This window comes from Apus apus, chromosome 19, assembly GCF_020740795.1.
Source record: "Apus apus isolate bApuApu2 chromosome 19, bApuApu2.pri.cur, whole genome shotgun sequence".
NCBI lineage: Eukaryota > Metazoa > Chordata > Aves > Apodiformes > Apodidae > Apus > Apus apus.
This window is the reverse complement of record NC_067300.1, coordinates 11823197-11845044: the sequence shown is the minus strand read 5'-3', so window position 1 is coordinate 11845044 and position 21848 is coordinate 11823197. Positions and strand designations below refer to the sequence as shown.

The following is a 21848-nucleotide window of genomic DNA, read 5'->3' as shown; positions in this document are numbered from 1 at the left end:
GATATTGGAATTGTAATCTGCACAGCATAAGCTTGCTACAGACCACATTTTTGTCTCACAGTATACATATGTGCCTTACACCTTTAAATATGAATGGATATATGGATGCTAAAGACCAGAAAGCTCAAGCAAATAAACCTGACTAAAAGCCATTATCATACCCACAAATGCTTTGCTTGTATAGTACATTCTTGCCTCGTTTTGCTGTATCTGGTCTGCTTTTGTCCAATAGTTTTTTGATGTAACACCTGAACCACCCTGGAATGCTGACATACATGATCTAAAACTCCTACCATTACAGAAATTTGCAGAAGGCTTGACCACAATATACCTTTGAGATTAAGATACATTTCATTAATAATTTATGTAACACAGATAAATTATGAAAAAAAACTCTTCAGTCTCCTGCAAAGCTTCAGTTGGGCAGTAGATTACACGACAAGAGAGAATTATCTTGCAGTTTGAATAGTGCCTAACGTAAGGTACAGGATTTCTTGCTGCTTTTTTAGGGGCAGCTCAGCCCAGTCATTAATTAAGATGGGCTATCAGACAACACCAAGCTTGCTTTTCATCCAGACACTGTTATTGTCCACATTCTAACAATGGGTACAGAACTTGGGAAACAGTTTTGATTTTTTGTAAGAACCAGAACAGGATTTCTGTTCTGGTTCCACATGTAGTAATCACCAGCTGAAAACCTGACAGGTTCCCAAGACTTAGTAAGGACTGTGCTACCACTATGCCATTCTTTTGCACCGGAATTTTGAGTAAAAAATCCTCGTCCAATAATAAAGCTCAATCTATGCAGCATAACACTCATTGAATAGTAAGGAATATAAACAGAGAAAAGGAAATTATTTTCTGACCTCCAGCTCTATAAGAAAACAAAAATTCAGGAAAAAGGAAAACAATAAAGTTCTACCCTCAGAAATCTAAGCAACAGCAAAAATCGAATAAATCTTGAGACACGTAAATAAAATCACAAGCATTTAATAACACAAAATTCATGCAAGCCCAAATCCAGTTTCCGCTAAGTACTGAATCAACATTTCAGAGACAGAAGAATTAGAAAAACACCCCAATCAATTAGAAAACACCTTCATCTAGACTGCCGGTATATCATAGAGCTAAGGGGTTACAGTGCAGGTGTATCTGTCCTAAAACAATTCACCTCTGAGACACAAGCTCAGCAAGCTTACACAGCAGGGGGAACTGCAAGATATCAGCAGACTGGTTTCAATCTCCATTAGGATGATCCCAGTTTTGTAGAGTGATCTTAATAACTGACAGCCTTGGCCTAACCAGCCATTTTCTGAGCTCACTCCGGGTCACACACACACTCCATTAATCCTTTTTTTGTTTCCTACCTTTATGATGTGGCAGTGTGTTATGTTGTGATCTCTCCAGAGTGAAACATCAGACTGAAACAAATGTGCTCCTGCCACACAGTAGCCATGAGTCAGGGGTCGGTGCAGAAGTTGGTATCTCTGACATTAAATCATTCCCCCCTTTCTTTGCCTCCTCAGAGCTCAAAGAGGGCAGCAAGACAAGAGGCAGCTTGATGTCAAAGGAACCGGATAGCCACATGAACTCCACAGATGCTTCCCCTAATGGTTAATCAGCACATCGACTGCCTGGGAATTGCTACATTTCCTATTGACGTTTTTATTTTACTGCCAATTGAATGTAATTATCTCATTAGAGAGTCTTTTGCACTTCTGGAGATGGAGCATGCCTGTAAGAGATGACACAAACATAGAATGAGGCTAGGTATGAAGACAAGAGCAGTGCCAAGGACAGCCTCAGGTCAGATTATGTTGAGAACAGTCTCTCTGCTCCTTGTAGGGCTTTTATTACAGCTAGCAAGCTTGTGCTCCTCATCTTTGGGGAAGAAAACTGCATTGTTCTTGGACAGAAATTCAGAACAACTGTATGAATCTACTCAACCTACTTTGTAACCACTAAAGGTAACCACTATGCTCTTCTAGCTGGAGACTGCTCCAGAAACTTAATTACTGAAAGTAGAATTTAATTGACTGTTATCTTACTGTCTTTTGTTGTTTCACATCAGTTCTTTAACAATTCATTATAAATCTGAATTATAATGCAAACATCTTTGTTTGTGTTGCTCTAGGACATAGGAACCTCTCTCTGGTTGTGGATGGGATTCAATACATGTGATGCTTATGTAGAAAACAAATATATGCAAAACAATATACTACATTAAGTCTCACGTACAACATAAGGTGCTCAGCTTCACACAGCAACCCAAAAAATGGTCTTTTTAATGACTGACTAAACTTTCATAACTCAGTAGCTGTGCTAAAGTATGCTTTCACTCTGCCACCTGCACTTACCCTCAGGATCTGAAGATAAGCATCCTCAGCAGTTAGAAACATACCCTCTTTTAAATAAAAACTATTCCTTCCCTCTCTCCCAATTGTTGAAAGAATTAAAACAATTGCACTACTAAACAATGCAGACAGGACTAGTTTGACTTCCAAGTAAGTTGTACTTGAAAGCAGTGAACATAATGTAATCTAAAAGGGAGCGTAGGTTTTGGTGTTTTTTTAATCTTCGTCTACTCACTTCTGCACCAGCTTCCCTTGCATTCCATTGTTTTTGTCTCCTTGCCCCATGAAAGTGTGTGACATTACGCTCTAAGAGACAAGGCACCATGTTTGTGTCAAACAGGTTCACATCAGTAGCTCTGTATTATTACAAGAAATGGTAACCATTTTGCTACAACTAACTCTCAGTGTTTCCAGGGTTCTATGGTGTTCTTACATGTTAAAAAACTGCATTTCTAATTTTGTTAAGATAGTGGTATCAATTAACAAATCACATGTAAAATAATTTCTCTATCTGGTTGTTTACTTTTTAATTTGGCAGAATTGGACAGACCTTTCTCTATACATACAATAGAACAAATATATGTTTTTTTCTGACTTTGCTTGTTGGGTTTTTTTTTACATTCAGTTACATTGTGCTTACAAACCCAAAGCATGGACCATCTGAAGCAAATAATCACTTGGAACACAATCTACTCTTCCTCGAAGCTGAAAAACTGATTTTTTGGCAGTAAGAGCATGGCTACAGACAAAGTCCAGAAATACAAAGGATACTTCCTCCAATTCATTACTATCTGCTCTTTCTTATGCACAACTGTGTTTCAGTTGACGCAAAATGGGTGTTCTCATCCTTCCTAATATGCTTATCTGACTGGCGCTCACAACTCACATTCTTTACACTCCCCCTAAGGAAAGGTCTGGTATATTTTCAGAATTTGATAAACAAATGTTCATAGTAATTCATCACAGCTACCGGAATACCACAACAACCATTACTGTTCTCAGAAGAAAAAAAAATTGTGCAATTTACCGGTGCCATCACTTACACACACATCACAGCCAGACATCTGAACTAGAAAAAACTTTAAGGAATTTTTTTTTTTTTTCTCCCCCACATTACAAAACAAGGAAGTTTGGACAAAATGAGCATTTAATGAGCTCTTCAGTTCTAATCTTTAGGTATTGCAACAAAAGCACATTACCTTATAGTGAAATACTGCAATGCAGAAAGTAGTCGTCTTTCTCCTCTTCAATTTGCCTCTATAACTATAATAATGGCAATGTGGAACATAGTGATTGCTGCTTTTCCTTCCTAATGTGCTCCCTTTATTTTCTGTCTTGTTGCCTATGGGGAAGAGAGGAATTACAATCCATTTTCCCATTTCAACTGACAGCATCAGTGAAAAGAACCATTTGGTAGATGTAAGTGACACTGATTAATGCTTCCTTTATAAAATATTTAAAATGAAACACTGGACATGACCCTGGAGGAAAACTGTATATATAAATAAAGTGATTTCTAAGACTACAAAGTAATAAAACCCACTCTTCTTATTTCTGGGGGTTAACAGGAAACGAAGCTGATTTCAGGAAAGGGAAATGTGCTTGGTTTCTTAAGTATAAAAGCAACCATTTTATATGAGCTTGATTTGCTCCCACCTTCACATCAGTTAACATTTAATTTCTCAGGCAACTGCTCATGAAATTAGGTTTCTGCAGAAATTAAGGCACCTTCTTTGGCAGTACAAAGCTTATTTACCTTGAACGGAAATCATGGAATGCTTTGGGTTGGAAGGAACATTTAAAGGCCATCTCCTCTAACCCCCCTGCAGTCAGCAGGGACATCTTCAACCAGATCAGGTTGCTCAGAGCATAAAAAACATCTTCCTTCTGCCTAGTCTAAATCCGCCCTCTTTTAGTTTGAAACCATTACCCCTTGTCCTCTCACTGAAGGCCCTATTAAAAAGTCTGTCTCCACCCTTCTTATAGGCCCCTTTTAGGGACTGAAGGGCTGCAGTGAGGTCTCCCCAGAGCCTCAAACCTGATCTTCTCTTGCTGTGAGAGGGACTGTGCTCCCCTAGTCCCTGCCTTGAAGTCCATCCACTCAAGAGGAGTGGGAAGAGAGGTTGCCAGTAAAGACTGAAACAAAGAATCTGTTGAGTACCTCACCTTTCTCTTCATCTGTTGTCACCAATTTGCCAGTTGTGTTCATCGGGGGGTACACTTTCCCTTTTCTGGCTGATGTACTTGAAGAAGCCCTTCTTACTATTCTTTACATCCCTTGCTGTATCAGCTGCAGCAATGCCTTGTCCTTCCAGATCCCATCCCAACACAACTGGCTGTGTCCCTGTACTCTTCCCAGCACACCTGTCCCTGCTTCCACCATGCGGTTCCTTCTTGCCTTGTAGTTAGAGCAGCAGGTCTTGATTTATTCATGCCAGTCTCTTGTCTTCCTTTCTCAATTTCTTACACATGGGGATCAAGAGAAAAATGATACAAATAAGAAGAGAAGTTATCAAAGAAGATGGACACTGGTCAACATTTCCACGATGATCTCTTCCAAGAGAAAGTTCTACTGAACATTCAATTGCTAGGCTATCCCTGTCAGCTCTGCTCTGTGTTTCAAGGTTCTCATTGAAACTTCATTTCAACACTGCAAAAATAAAGGAAAATTCAGATATTAATACTAGAAGATCTTATTGCACATGTCTACACTGACACTGTAATTCAGGGCAGATAATTTTATTAGTGGATGAAGTATTTTTTCTTGTTGACTTCAGTGTGTGGAGGTGAGAATCCAAGCGTGTAAGTGAAGTTTAATGGTAAGTACTAAGAAATTTACCTTGGTATCCAAGTGAACATACAATTTTGCAGTGGTAAAATACGTTTTCTTAAGAAAAAAAACAGGATAGATTCATCTCTACTTCTTGGGACTTCCAACCTGAAAGAACAGCAAATGGAGGGTTTTTCAATTTTGTTAGAAATTTGGGTTCTGTGGTATTTATACTATTAAATGGCTACACACTATGCACTATGAAGTCTGTTCATTCACAAATAAAGCATACTTGCTGCCTTTGAGCTAAAACATTCCTTCTATACCTCTACTATTCTACGTCAGAATATCTTATTGTTAACCACAGGCATACTCTGCACATTTTTAAACTTAACAAACAAACGCATTTGTTGCTGAAATAAGCAAACTTTTTTTTTTTTTTACATTAAAGTATTTAATTAGTCAAACAATCATTATCAATATAACAAACTGAAAAATACAGCAACTTGATACAAGACTGAGGTAACAAAATACTTCGCCAAAAACCTAGATTCCAACACCAAGGTTATTATGGGTGAGACAGCTCACAAGAATTACAGAAAGAATCTTTACACAAATGGCATGCAGCGGACTGCTGGAAAATACAGCCAAAAATAGTGCAACAATTTTCACACAAAATAAACCAAAATGTTGAAACTGGTTTACATTACAATGTGACAAATAAGTGGTAATTTTAAAACTACTTTTTTTGCCTCATTTTAGTGCTATTTGGAGAAACATGTATTTTGGCACTGAATGCATCAAAATTTCACATTAATAAATTAATAATATTGCCTACATAGTTTTTATATCTTCACAATTCTGAAAAGAGTAATTTTTATATAATGTTTATTTTCACACAACTATTGCAGTTACTCTCTTTGTTGGATGATAACTTGTAATTTTTTGTGAAAATGCTGTATTAATCAGTACTGATAAGCAGTATTTTGTATTTCAATAGCAGCTTTCAATCCACATTAAAAGTACCAGATAATAGCAAATGGTACCAAATGACAGCATAAAAACTCAAATTAGCAGCTATAAACTGTAATATTTAAAAACTAATATAAAAATAGTTTAAGACAATTTTATAGTATTCTTACACTGCCATCATTCTGAACTTTTTTGTGTTGTGCAGCAATTTCACAACTGTGCCCTATTGAAAGATCTTTACTGGACTACTGTGTAAAACTACTATTTGCTGTGTTCCTTCTTTCTTCTATATAATGCTTTTAACATTCAAATTATAGTAGTGTGAGGGAATTTAAGTTACTTTTGACATATTTCCAAATTCCAAGGCTTTGAGTAGGATTTGAGTTTGAGAACTAAGTAGGATTGAAGTTTTTAATTTCTCCAGGCATTCATCTTCTGCCAGTGACAAATAACTGGGTGTAAGAATCGTTTTGAATTATTGCCTTTCATTCAAGCCACGTTGTTTTGGGGCACATCATGGTTTATGGCAAAGATGCTTCCTTTCTAGTTGGGAATCCGTTTTACAAGCAAGTGAAAATGGATCTTTTGTAACTTCTCCAATATGCTCTGTTGTCTTTACATGAGTAAACCTATTTTTTGATAACTAATCACAAAAGGCCAGAGGTGCAGAATAGTTCAGATTATATCATATTCTAACAGTCTGAAGTAATTTACTCCTGACAGCATTTTACCATGTTCAAAAGCCTCTACACTGTCTCTAAAGGCATTGGATGCTTGGCCTGCACAGATACTGATGATTTTCCTAGTTCAAAGTTGTCTTAACGCATGAAAAAAGTGTTATAAATATATTTTGTACTACCACTCTTTTCACACAACTCCTGAGCTATCAAATAAACTTTGTCAACTTTATATTTTCCCATGTACCAGGATTTAAACGCAGTTTTTGTCAGGAACCAGTTTTCTCAAAAAGCTGGTGTGTATCAGCCTTCATTCTCATGAACACTTAAAAGAACACAAAACTGACCTATGTTTAACAATACAGGTTTGGTTTTGTTGTTGTTATTGTTATAAAAGTTTCAAAATAAAAATTTAGAAAATCATACAGGTCCACAGAATAAATGCTCCTAATGCCAGAGAGCTTCTTCTAATGTAGGTGGCACTGTTCAGTTAAACTGACTTCTACTTTTGCCACGGGTTGTAAGCTTGACTTTGGTTTGCAAATGTCTCCTCTATGCAACCTTAGGAAACTCAGAAGAGGCTTCCCAGTGATTCATGGAGTCTGAATACTGATGCCTTATGGCAAAAGAGTTTAAAACACAAAATTAATTACTTAACTTAGCACGGGAACTCAAAAAAAAACTCCACAGGAGTGCTACAAGGGTAGAGCAGGGATACAACTATGGATGTAGAGGCAGCTCTTTCAGAGGAAAAAGCTATTTTTTTTCCTTTGTATTTGCTCCAATGTCAGTCTTGCCTAGCTTTCATTGCCATCACAATTTCCTAACAGCATTACCATGTGCCAGTCCTATATGTCAGAAAGGTGCATCATGTACTGGAACTGACTAGAGCTGAGTCAACTTTAGAAAGACAAACAGAAACAAGGATATGGAACCATTCTGAGAAGCCAGGGACATATGGTACGTAACACCCAATTACCTGCTTCCCTGTACCAAGGGATTTAAGATGAACAACATTCAGACTGAATTAAAAAACAAATCTGTAAGCAACTATGCCACTAGTGAGAGAATTAAAGATGACCTTTAGCATGACATAAATTTAAACAACTTTAAATCCATTGTTAGGGCATTCCTGACTAAGATTAATAAAAAATAAACAGGACCAACTGTCCTGTGCCAAAATACATTTTTTCCCAAATAGCTCAAATGTGAACAGCAGAATTGTCCAGAGATTTGATGCAAAATCTGAGGCAGCCACATTGCCAAACAACTCAGTGCACTTAGATTATAAAAATGTTTTTTCACAATTTTCTATTCTAATTGACACTTTGCAACAAGTTAACACTGTCAATCATTCTGTGCATAAGGAAGAACTGAAACCCAACATGGGCCAAATATTCTTCAGTCACACAAAGCAGCTCAACAATAAAAAGAACCGTTTTAAAAAGAATAGGCAGAAGATATGTTCAGTTTGTGGTCAAACATCAGTTCATGGCCACAAAATTGAGGGCTCTAGAATCCTGCAGAAGTTGGGATTAATCTTCTGTCCATCTAATTTGTCTGCTTTCACTCAGTGCATGAGGCTATATCTGGTCCTAAGGACAACATTCTCTTTCTGGTTTTAAAAGCTGTGTCAGAGTCACTTTCAAGTTACATAGGAAAGTGCTGAAGTATTTGTGGCTGGCTCATGTCAGGAAAACCATTCTCCTTTTCCTCCTTAGAGAACAACAGCCTGTTTCTTCAGTTTGGCACTTCAATTTGCACCAGGTAGGAGAGCACATCATTCGAATGACATCAGATTAGCAGGTACCTGGAAGAGAATGTAAATTATTCAGCAGTATAATGCTCCTATGCCTGTTGGGAAACTGCAAGGTTACAAAATAGTGGGCTAATGTGAAAAAGGTAATCAGTCCCAAACAGGCCCAAAACAGGGCTAACCCCACAACTGAGAGGAAAGATAAAAACTCAAATTATTTTTCTATTCATGAACTGAATCCAGCCAAAGTATTCTATGAAGTCATCAGTACACATGGGGGAGGATGTGTGTGTGTAAAGAAGATTCTCAAGCTACATCCTGTTTTAGGTCCTATGTGTATCAGCATCCTATTAATATAACCTTTGGAGATCCTTTCGAGAATAAACATTTTCCTTAAAAGAAGGAGACCACTATATAAAGGACAAACAGTGTTTTACAGAATTGTCTCTCCAATGACACTTACAGACTCGGGCACTGGAGTAAAATGCTACCACATTTGCTTTCTTTGTCCATGAGAAAGACTTTCTAAAGTAGAGATGGGGCTACCTCACTTGAAGAGTCAGTGTAGACGTTACATGCTGTTAAAGTAAGCAAACCTCTATTTAAACCTGCACAAATCCTGATTTGATGGGAATTCTGTATTTTTAAATAGTTTTTATTCCTCCTATGGAAAATTCGGATCAATGTAGGCAAGGAGGAGTTACATCTATCCCCAAAGGAATGTGTGTGCACACATAGACTGAAAAGAGGTACATTTTCTGGTAAAGATTTTCTAGAAAATATTATAAAGTGGGTAGAAATAAGTCTCACAACCTTACCTGAGGCTTGTTGCTTTTGCATGCATCATCCAAATGCTTATGCCATAATATTGCATGAAACCTTGAACCAGTCTGGAACTTGTAAACATTGCCTACAAAAATAAGAAAAATCAAAGACTCCAAATTTGCAGACAGACATGTATTTTCCAGGGATTCTATTTTCTGTGGCAGAAGCCCAAGTCCTGAAGCAAACTCACAAATGAATTTGCACCTCCAATGCTCAAACAGGATGCTTGCTCATACAATAGACACCACGTGAAGCATGTTACCCAGCAAACTTTGGGTGAAGGGAATATAGGAACACATGTGGTCTGCAAGGCTAGGAGGAGTGTAAGAACAGAGAGGCCAAAATACAGCTACAGGAAAGACCACTTAGGTCACATCTAATTTACTCCTGGCTTTCTTCTTATTAAGACTGTTGTGGTTACCGCTAAACTTCTTATGAATGTTTTTGACACTTGTGAACTTACTTTTCTTCAGTCCTATTGTGAATTTCCTCTATACCTTGTTATTCTGTAAATTGTTTCCTGCAGTCAAGTACTTTGTGCATTTTAACTAAATGCCCAAGGAATGCACTTCACACAGTAGATGCAAATCCATGTCCAGCACCAAAGTTGAAAATGTGAAAAGCAAAGGAAACCTTCAAAATATTTATGTAACCACTCAAAGTGCAAACACCTCCCGGAGCTTTCTAATATTTTGAAATTTTAGGCAGAAGAGTCATGGCACTTTAAAGTAAGTTATTAAAAAGTAACTAATAATTTTTTTAAGAGTTTGATGTTTGAAGAATTTTCGTAATATTTTAATCGGCATCAGTGTAAGTTAAGATTTTATATTGACCAGTTCTAAGAAAGCTGTTCATAAACTTGGGAGATTAGGGTATGCAGACACATGGACATGCAGCCATCTCGTATCACTTGGGCAATTTCTGCAGAACTTGCAGTAATTGTCAAGATACAGCAACACCTCTGCAGGCACCACAGAAGCATCACAGTATATCGTAGAAACATATTAAGTTTCACTTGTATCCTCCTTTGAAAATTCAGTAGTGAAAATCTCCATTTTCAGTCTTTTGAATGAGTGCCACGGTAAGTTCTGTAATCTACAAACTCATTAAGAGAGACTAATCTACTTCCTGTCACAAAAATACAATGCAGACAATGTCCATCCTGCAACATTTACCTTTGTCAGGGTTATTTAGCTGGAAAATATCAGGATGCTCAGGGTCGTCAGGCAGTGCCACCATCCAGCCCACAATGGAGACTTTTTTACCAGGGGTAGATTTATACTGGAAAAGAAAGACAAGTCAGATACAGATGAGACTGTACTAAGGATTAACTTTTGATTATAAAAGTTGTGCAGATGTATGGCTTAACCTGAAACAGCAAGTACACTTCAAACCCTTCCAGATCTGCTTATGAGTACACAATTTTTGTTTTTAGAACAAATTTAAATAAAGCTTACATGTTTTCTTTCAGTGCCTCTTAAAGATTTTGCTCCAAAGTACAGAAGAGTTGACCCTGAAAGCATAACCCAGTATCTAGTCCATGAAGAGAGCTGTATCAGACAGGAATAAAAATTAGGAAAAACTCTGCATATCTCTGACATTTAAAAAAATCTGTTCACAAGCAAGTCCAAGTGCTACTGAAGTTAATTTTAGAAGCAAGGAATGGAGAAGTTAATTTTAGAAGTAAGGAATGGAGAATTAGGTAAAGAGTGTCTCCTGGTGTAAATCAGCCCAGGTACCCTAAATTTCCATGGCTGGCTGTGAATACAATCCATCTTACTTGGGTATCTCATAAAAATATCTGGATGGAATGGTTCACAGCAAAATAGCTTGCTGCCTTCTACTGGAGAGATGTTAGACTCTGCATTTGATTAACAAAATTTAGTGAGATGACATCTCTTCAAATCTTTCAGAGCTGGACAGTAGGGCAGCACATAAAAAGTAACCATGAACTCTACAGAAAAAAAACCCCAAAACACCCAATATGTAGGACCAGAACCACATGAAAACTGTGAATTTATGTTAAGTATGAATTACCATGACCTTGTTGCTATGGGCAGGTGCCCTGCAGACTTCCCATTTCACTATGATACTAAACGTCTGCCCACACAGAAACACATGATGATTTACAGAGTGGCTTTACTCTTGCTCTGCTGTCACAATCTAGAGACACGATTTGCAAATGCAGGGAGAAGCTGTAGATCAAATGACATACAAAGGTTATAATCTTGTTATAACCCAGTTAAACTTTGAAAATAAAATTATTTTACTGATAGCAACAAGGAACATTGTTTTGTGCAGCATCAAGGTGCAGGTTCAATCTAATCCTGGATATTAGAACAGCCACTACTGAATTAGAATCATGGGATGAATTAGAATCACTTACAGTAGGTTTCTTGCCTTCTTTGAGCAATGTTTTTCTTCTTAATGGCCCTTCCATGGTAACATCTCCTGTGGAACTACCTACTGTGCAGCTGCAGGCCCCTGTTGGGCTGGAGATAAAAAAATTTGCCGTATGTATTTGCGCAGACAAGTAAGGACAAGAAGCAAGCAATATAATTTAGCTCTAAATATAATTTTTGTGCATTGCATTACATATATTGTATGTATGTAACATCATTAGTTGTGACAGAAGGCGAAGATAGCCTTTGTGACAAACCTGCTTCTGTGATATCATACAGCCCAAAGTAAACAACAGTCTTCTGCAATATGGAAGCCAGATACAATGAGTTAAATCAATAACTTCTCTGAATCTCTTCTGAAAGCTTCTGCTTTAGCATTAATAGGAATTTTTACAAGCAGGAGGTCATACAAGGATAATTTTGGGCACAAAATACATTACGCTAGGAGAGCATAGAGACCCAAAGGACAGTTTAGCACCATACACAGAGCAAGGTGGACCCTGAACTGTACCTGTAGACACAGCTTCGACTCCGAGGAGAATTCCGGATCGGTGCCCTCCAGTTAGGCCCCAGCGTGGCATATAAACGACCCCTGTTTGTGAATGCAAATATCTGATGAGGGAAATTCTAGTCTGAGACTCAACAGTTAGGGTTTGGTAAACATGACAGAGATGGTTCCCAATCTTTTCAGGTCCATGGGAAAGAAAAACACAGTAACTTTACAGTGCTTTATTTCAAATAGTATGTAATTTTTCCCTAACTAATCAGTAATTTGATAAAAATAACTATTGCTTTAAGGCTTACCTATGTTAGGAATCATTCATGAATTTCTTAGCTAAGTCTGAAGAGTGCTCAGTGAGTGTACATGAAGACTAACTCACCTTTCAAGCCCTGATGGCAGCTCCTCACTAAATTCTGAGCTTTCACTGCTATCTAGAAAAAGAGTAGTACAGAGAAGGAGTAAGAAAACCACCCAAGGGAAAACACAAAGCCAATGTATGTGGATCACCAGAATTATTTTTATATAGTACAATGAAATTGCTTACTCAAATCATGTTTCAAAGTTGAAGTCTTTAGAGTTCACGGTGAAATCTAAAAGGCTCACATGAGCCTTCCCATTTACAATATCTCACTGATTAATTAAGCCATCATTACTGCTGTGTTTAAATACCAGATGTCTCCATGCTACTTTAATTTTCATTAAGCTGCTTTTCCTTCAAAAGCTGAGCACTTCAGGAATGCAAAATCCAGTTACTTTGTAAGACAATACTTCTAATCAACTTACAGATGTTGTGGTATTAGACATGATATCATTTTGTTTCCAACAAGCATACGTGTAACAGAGGATATGCCAGCTGTATGCTGCCACTAGGAGCCACAACAAATCAGTACGATGCTACTCGTAATTCACAATGACAGTCTCTATTTCTCCTCCGAGGCCAGGCCTGATTTGTCCTTCCTTCCCTGGCACCACTGTTCAGCTCATAGGTAAGTCTTGCCCAGGTAAATCTTTCTGATCTTCTAATACTCAGTATACTAACTCAGTGATCTGTGCATTTGTTTTCTGAAGTTCAAAGATCAAAGTGTCAAACTCTTCTTGGTAAAGTAACCTGCTATCCCTCACAGTCTATTTTCTACTCTAGAAATAGCCTGAGTCACTTAAAAAGTAGCTTTCTCTTGCTTAGAACACAGATTCTTAATAACTTTGGTTTTATTATAATAATTATTAACTATAATACCATGATTCAATTGCCATAATCCTCTTTCACAAGTTCCTTTTCTGTTTCTTTTGAAGTCACATAGATCACAGCTAAAATATTCTCTTGTCTTCTACAATATATTGCTAAAGTTTTCTTTGTGAATATATATCCACTTTTCAGTAGCACTTTTTTTTTCCCTGGTGAAAGCTGACAAGTGCTCTGTGTCATACAGAGCACATAGCAAGACAATCCTCATGTCACTTTTACCAAAACCATCAGCAGGTAATTGAGGAAAGCAGAGATGAAGCTGACCAGGTGGCTGAGCAGCAATTCTGGTGAAAGGGACCAGTTCCTGCACGGGAGCTGATGACCTTCCCAGTTCCCTATTTTGGGGTGTGTCTGTGAGTTTCCAGAGCACAGGGACAGAAAAGCAGGAACGGCAGTTCCCCACACAGACTCTACCTATGGACAGGCCGTTGGTGAGGAGCGTGTCCAGGGGGTGGCCGCGGGCCGGGCTGTGCGACTCCAGGACACTGTCATCCAGGAGGTGGCGCGGCTTCTCCGTCGGGAAGGTGGCACTTTTGCTCTCCACCACACTGAACTGACACATCATGCTGGAAAATTGGAAAAACGCAAAAGCCCTCTTATCATCATCTAATAGCAAACTCTTGGCTCCTGATATTTCCACTCATGCCTTCCTGATAGGTTATCAAGGAGCACGCAACTAAAAGGCACTCCTCACACTTTCCCTTGGCTGTACATGTACAGCTTGCCTACCAAAACAAGTTTCAGATTTTAGTGGTCTTTGTAGGTAACAAATGTTACATTTCTGCAGATGGGAAGTTTTGTTTTTTAGCTGCTCTGTACAAAACCTTAAAACCCTGGAGGGAGGCAAAGGCAGAAAACCAGAAAAAGCAGCTAAGCCATTGCTTAGTAGCCCTTATTAAGCTGAACTAACACATCAACAACGTCATGACCTTGTCCAAGTCACATGAATTTCTCTTTCCCTAACTTGTTAACTATGAAATCTGGTAGCTATTGAAACCATAACTGGGGAGCAGGTGTTCTCACTTCACTGGGTAAATTATAGAGAAAAATGCTGCTAATCTATACTACCCAGGTAAAGCAGTGCAAAAGATCATAACTTTTCTGAATTATAAGATGCACCAAGCAGCCAGCAAGTTTCTGTAGAACCATTAGCAAGATGCTTTAAAAAAATCAAAGAAAAAAATAATCAAGTCATGCACACCAGAAATCCACAGACCAACGTGGATACACAGCTTTCAAGTACTGCCAATGTCTGGCACTAGCAGAGAATAGTCAGCAAAAATAACTGTCAATAGAAAACCCAGGGAATACACAGTAAAGCCTGAAGTGCTTTTGCAATACAAGAAATGGAAGAGACAAATATCAGAGTGTTCTGCTGCTATCTTAAACCTTTGTAATGCATTACATTGCCCGAGTGCAAGACAGCATGGAGTACCCACTTGTTTCCCAGGCTGTGACTCTTCCTGTGCCGTGGTACAGGAGGTGTAGGTAGACTTGCTGCTACTGAAGCATCAGGACACGTGGGTCTCCTGCTGAATTTCATAATTGCTGACATGTCAGAGGGACCTAAAAGACAAAGATAATTTAACACTGAACTGATGCAAAACTCAGAAATGTCATGGGCTGCTGTGTTTTGCCACTGTTTAAAATTAATTGTTCCTGATAACTGAAAGGAACCACTTCTGAAGAACTGCATATTATGGATTATGGTTACACCATCCATTTCTTTGATGAATTCATATCTATATTCTTGAACTGTGGAGAAGTCATTTTTAAAACAGCTTTGCACATACTTTTAACAATGAACTCCTACAAAAAGTCTTGGCACCCTTACAACAGCTGGATGCGCCAAAGTGTAATATGCAGAGCCATAAAGTCAGTTTGTACTTCGTGTGTGAGCAGGAATGCTCACACGTGTTTTGAATTTTGTTCACAACTTCATGTTGTGAATAAACTGTAAACAATCTGCTCATACTGACTCACAGCCTGAACATGTAAGACAAAGCAGGGGCTTTTCATGTATCTAATGGCCAGACAGATACTCTACTTAATCATCTATGAGCTCTAGAGATGTCTCACTGCAATTATTCCTCCTCTTAGAAATTTTATGAGGTCTCATGGAAAACATGGACAAGCTGTTCTTGTTTCAGTTCCTTGATCCTGTTTGCAAAAGGCTGGCAGTGAACTCTGCAATACAGTGGAGAACATCATGGTCTATCATCATCCTCAGTGAATGCAAGGCTAGTCTCAGTGAAGTCTTGGCTTCACAATAAACAGTTGATATTTCACTATTAAAACATTTAGTTGTGACATTGGTGCCTGTGACAGAACTGGGAACAGTGGTCATGAAAGTGGTCATCTGCCCCATATTTATCTCTAGACTTGGTACAGCTCAGGTAGCTGTGAAACAAACTTCCCCCTACATTACTCAAACCACTTCTTGGAGGCTCCAGCAAGCCTAGCTTAGTCAGCTTACGGCCTCTAACTTAAAACCACCTGTTAAGAGGTCGACAGAGACAGAACCTTTGTTATGTGAAAAGCCTCATTCAACTACCATCAGAATCCTAACAAAAGTGTCTGACCTCAAATTAGTGATAAAAAGGAAAAAAACCACAACCAAACACAAACCCCTGATATTCCAACATTCCAAGGACAGTCTGACAACAGCATGTGAAGGTGTACTTGTAACACACAGTTCTGAGAGGATGGTTAGTCACTGGAACAGGCTCCCCAGAGAAGTGGTCATGGCACCAGGGTGTCAGAATGCCAATAAGCATCTGGACAATGCTCTTAGGTATGTGATTTAGCTTTGGATAGTATTAGTATTTCACCGTTAGGTCTGAACATCTTGCCTATAGTGTTACTAGTAAGTACAGGTATTTTACTAGTCTTTTGCCATGAGTTTTCATTACAAATTCTTAACATTTACACAGAGACAAACCAAATACATTTAGAAGTTTCAGAAATTATTACAGTTCTTTTATTTGAAAACCTCCAGCCCTTCTGATGAACTAGGTTCACAAAAAGGAGTTCTCTCTACATGCCTTGTTTGTAGTACCTTTCCATTAACTATTTTTCAACTTGTGAACAGTAAGATACTTAAGATTATTGATGTGTTTACTACCTGCTAAGAAGTTTTAAGATATACTGGAACTGAGACCCAGTATGAAGACTGTGGCAGAATTTCCTGGAAATTCTCATGTATCAGCAAGTTTAGTCTGAAAGTCAGCATAAACTTCTGTGTTAATGTGATCTGATGTTACCATCACATCTTGCGATGCTTTAAGTCACGACTTGTCCCTTAATTTGGCTGCAAGATTGGTTCAGTTTTCCCTTGCTTCCTGTTGTGTCATTCAGCTCTTTCTCTCTGGTGCCCGTTCTAAATCCTGATTCACATTAAGTGGATGACATTATAGTTCACTGAGAACTACTGAAGCATTACATTTAACAAACTGTTGAAACTGCAGCTTGTAAAAGAGTAGTAATCTCAAGGCACAGCCCTAAATGAGTACTAGTACGATGCAGACACACACACATACCTTTTTCACAGACACTATACTGTATGTCAAAGTAACTGTTAATTTTTTTTTAATATGTAAGAGTTTAAAGGTTTAGGTTTCTCACTGTGGAGAGTCACAGAGCTGGAAGCAGTAACAATGTTCAATTAATTTGATTCCAACACAATGTTCATTGCATTGCACAAAAACTACTACCTAGAGAAAGAACAGCAAAACAGCAAGTCTTTTGATGACACAATCAAGCCATTACAAAATCAAAGTCAGCTGGATTTTACTCCAGGTGTTTTAAAGTACTTACAAGTTCACATGTTATCCCTACCAAAACCTACAAAAAATAAAGAGATAGTTGACTACCAACAAAAATAGTTGTTCGGGAGTTTTCACTCCACACTCCTTTTTTTTCGGAAATTAGACCCCCACTGCTAGGAAGCATCGAGTGAAATTTGCACTGATATGAATACAACACAGAAACACTTAAAAGACTGATCATTTAAACTTGATTTTAGGAAAAGCTTTTTACTACCTGGACAGCTTCAGAACAGTTTATTTCAATAAGCCTCAAAACAAATGATGTAGTGTGTCTAAAAGGACTGCATATCTCAGACTTCAGTTCAGGTTGAAATATAGCCTGGCTCAGGTGAGATGTGTCAAGGGTGACAGAATTTGTGGAGATAGGTTCAGGAGATGTACAACGTAAGCCAACAGTTCAGCCTGGCTTACTATTCTATGCGGCGAAAACAATTGTTTTCATCAGTCCTGTGAAGGTAGGTAATGGATTTATTTTAATTCCTAGTTAGGTGTCTGCAGTGAAAATCCTGATGACAGAAAACAGAATGCTTTGAGGGGTAAGATGTTATTACTCCCTTCAGAGTGGCCATTCTCTATGCAGTTCTGCATCTTTCTCATCTCCAAGGCAAGAGAAGGAAATAAATATGGTTTGGCTCTGTTACCCCTGTGCTAAGATAAAAAGAATCTGAGTTTTAAAACTTCTACCGAGTCTTTGCATCTGTTCTGCTGTCAAACGCCTATGAGGCCAGGGTGAAGCTGAGAGCCCTGCCTGTCAGGAGCTGTGCTGCAGTCACTCAGCTCAGCACAAGCCTGATTGCAGAGTCAGCCTGAGCCATGGGCAGTGGAGCTGACCTCATTTCTGCACAGGGTAAGAGACAAGAGAGCCTGTGCCAAGGAGGATGCCAAACAGGGTAAGTGGGGAGATACTGATGAACACTGCACAGACCAAGGGATGTTTATGGACATACCAGACTTCTGAGCAATTAGCTAGGGAAGCTATGCCTGATACTGCTGATAACAAAGTTCCAATATTTAAATTCAATTGAGATTGAGTTATTTTGCCCCCCCTTTTTTTTTTTCCAATAAGTGAAGTCATCTGCTACTGCTAACTCTCCTCTTCACTCTCCTGGCTCCACTCCTAGTGCATACTGTTACCATGATTGCTATTCTGTTGTTTTGCCTTTCATGGAGACAAAGCACTCTTAGTAGGATTTTCCAGTCAGCTGGCATGAACAAGGGTTAGTTTGGTTTTCATTATTTCTCAGCATCATTTTGAAGACTACGCTGACATGCACAAAAATAATGTATAAAAAATATTGAAACATTATTAAAAATTTGTTTGTGTTAGGGAATGTGAGACAACTTCATCAGAGTGAGCTAAGTGCTGTTCAGAGATCTGTGGCAAGAACATTTGGAAAAGTTTACACATATCCCAAAGGATCTCACTGTTTTTTCCTTTGCATAATTTTTCCATGAATAATTCTTCAAATGTTATAAATGAATGTGACTTTTGCAATCCTTCAGTAGAACATGTGAACATTTACAGTCTCCAGAGCTTTTTAAAAAAGTAACGGGGTGAAGGAGTTAGAGTTTGCAATTTTTCTCCACTAAAAACCTATCAATAAAGCAACACTAGGCATCCAAACAGAAAACTGAAAACAAGTTGCATATTATATGCTAAAAAATAGTTATTTTTCAGGAAGGTAAAATAGTCTCAACTATGTACTATTTTTTGTAAGCAGCTAAGAAGTAAAACTGATACTTACCAGCTCTGTCTCTAAAACTTAATAAAGACATTCCAAACCATGAAGTCTCCAGTTAAATCTTTGCTGTAAATTTTTACTGTTCTGTTGCCATTGTAACCAAAGTCAGTGGGTGATAATTAAAACTTTCAAACAGAAAGACCTACTTACAAAACACACAATAAAGAACTTAAGAAAAATTCTGTGCACAGAAGAATGAGGTGAAAAAATGAAATCTAGAATGGTGGCTATTGTAAAAACATAGTTTCAATTTTCAGAGTATTGCTTTACAACTCAACTAAAGCCTATTAATGCATACAGCATGCAAGACCCATGTATGTTATGGCTGCTTCTCAGACAAGAGCAAACTAAGAACCCTCTGTGCTCCCTCAAGGCCCCCAAAAGCCCAACCGCCCCAGGCATGGATGTTTTGGTCAGACAGAAGCCTGCCCACTCTCTTTGGAACAGAATGCAAAGGCTTTTTGCTGCAGAGGTCAGGAGATGATTTTGGTTATTGCATGGAAGTACTCTCTTTTTCAGAAGGACTATGAGCTATTTCTAATACCATGCCTTGGGAGTAAAGGGAATATAAATAGGATTCTGTAGTTCTGCCACATGATCCCTGGTGCTGTAATTAGAATCCTATTCTCATCTCCACCTCCACTCTACATAACAGCAAAAGGTACAGATACATTTATAAAAAATAATCTGGAAATCTTATTCTATGGTGCTTTTTTTTTTTTTTACTCTAAGGACAATAACTGATATAGAATATTAGTCTGTCTACTTTGGCAATCAAGAATTTGTAATTCCAGAAATATCAGAAAAACATTAACTCACTGTCATATTCCAGAATTTATATTTTTAATATTTTTAATCTTCCACAAATCCTTATTTTATTTTAAAATTTTTTTTTCTTTTCTTTTTTTTTTTTGCATCTAAGAGGAGTTGTAAAACTTTGTGGAGAATGTATCACAAAGGAAGAGTTATCTAGATGTCTGTAAACTTTTGTGAAGGAAACTTAGTTCTTCCTTTTCTACCTTAAGTATAGTGTAAGAAAAGCTGACACCACGCACAGGAGGCAATAACCAAGCACTTGCAGGAGGATTAGACAATCCTTATTTCCACAGAACGATGGGCTGCTAAAGCACTTAGCACAAACTATTTATTAGTTGCCAGAGCAACCAGTAAAACAAATGGCAAAACTAAATGTCAGCTCAGTGTTTACATGGAAAATGATGGTGTGGGTTTTTTCATTCTAAAATGCCGGGACTGCTGTACAGATGTCACTAGTGTAGTAGACCTATTTCCAGAGGCTTACACTTGTGCAAACATCCCAGTCTTTCTTCCTTCTGTTTCTACACTTTCTAGATTTTTAAATCCTACATATCACATATATAACATCTGATAAATCTACTGCTTCTAATTAATTAACATACTGGCAAGCATATTCTAATTAATTAAAATTAACAATTAGATTATAAAGAATGAAAATAAAATTAAAACTTCTTTAGCAACTCTAAAAGCTGAATGGACTCAGCACAATGGGCTGAATTTTACCCCAAGAACAAAAAGCAGAATGCATCCATTTCAGAATAATTACTTCAGATTCCTGGTAGGGAGGTAACACAAAACCTCTGATCCACTTATTCTCCTATCAAAAATTATACCAAAATCTACTAGGGGGAAAAAAGGAAAAAAAGAGGGGGTGAGGGTCCATCCCTGACTACTGCATGACGAAAATGCCAAAATACAGGCTGCCCACAGCTGAGCCCTGGCTGTGGCTAAAAAGGACTTCTAAATGCTAACTTCAATGAATGGGTTCATTAAAAATCACATGCAGACTATTCTTTGACTCATTTAGTATTAGATATAATTTTCTGGATATGGTAATTATTTTATCTATTTATATTGCTTTCCAAGACAGGATAAATATGGCATATGACAGAGAAGTAAACATTTTCTATATTCTCATTAGCACTGTGTCCTGAATTTACCAAAATAACATTAAGATGATCAAGAACATGTATAAAGTTTTCTACACTGAGCTACACTTGGTGTGGAAATGCTAAGGAACTTCAGTTGCTTAAAAAGGTAACTTATTTACTATACATTAAATATTTTCTTTTGTTCTGGGAAAAGGCATTGAGTTATACCTCCCAAAACAATCTGTCTACTAGCTGTACCATAAATGCTGGGCACCTCATAGCCAGGACTGCGGGAACACAGATGTCTTTAACTGCTTATTCAACTGGAAACTGTGAACAGTTCACATACTATCAGCTCTCCAACTATGTCCTCTCTCAAACCATAGCAAGGCAGAATGAACAGACTTCAGTTGCTGCCAAGGAAGTTGTGTGAACCACACAGTTCCTGAAAGCATACAATTAAACTGTTTAAAGCTCCTTTTTAAAAGCTATTTGCAAGAGACAATCTCTGCAGCGTTGAGGAAGGCATGAAATCTTCCTGTGAAAGCACCATTCAGAATTATATATGTGTTTGGCAATTAAATGAGACCATCTTAGCCACTAATATACTAAGCATAGCTTGTTGTGAGATATTAACTTTAATCAGATGTCTGCCTCCTGTTCAAATTTACTGGAAAACCAGTTGGCAACTGACATGGAAAATAGACACATGGTTTTCTCCAGTACTTTGCAAACAGAAATACTAAAAGATTCAACTGTTTTTATTGAGCCTCACACTCATAAAGATACTTTAAGGGGAAAAAAACCAAACCCACACTGTCTCTGGCAAAAGTACACTGTTAAACTTCTTTTGAAAGAAAGCAAGCTG

The 21848-nt window shown here is 37.9% G+C and overlaps 1 protein-coding gene across 10 annotated transcripts in view; it reads right to left on the bottom strand.

The window, feature by feature from the left end:
• Positions 1-974: 974 nt before the first annotated feature.
• The window catches only part of RALGPS1 (Ral GEF with PH domain and SH3 binding motif 1), an 84058-nt gene continuing 63184 nt past the window's right edge, over positions 975-21848 (bottom strand). For 5 of the 10 annotated variants that reach the window (XM_051636645.1, XM_051636646.1, XM_051636644.1 and 2 more), the window contains 9 exons: positions 14944-15070; positions 13919-14070; positions 12638-12689; positions 12268-12348; positions 11741-11846; positions 10812-10904; positions 10530-10635; positions 9348-9439; positions 5535-8583 (listed from right to left, as the gene is read on the bottom strand). In XM_051636645.1, coding sequence (XP_051492605.1) covers positions 8554-8583; positions 9348-9439; positions 10530-10635; positions 10812-10904; positions 11741-11846; positions 12268-12348; positions 12638-12689; positions 13919-14070; positions 14944-15070 — 839 coding nt within the window. In that variant the 3' untranslated portion in view covers positions 5535-8553. Of the gene's footprint in view, positions 1736-3553; positions 3697-4520; positions 5005-5193; positions 8584-9347; positions 9440-10529; positions 10636-10811; positions 11550-11740; positions 12349-12637; positions 12690-13918; positions 14071-14943; positions 15071-21848 lie in introns of those variants that run through there. The other 5 variants (XR_007891290.1, XM_051636647.1, XM_051636648.1 and 2 more) reach the window with 5 other exon arrangements.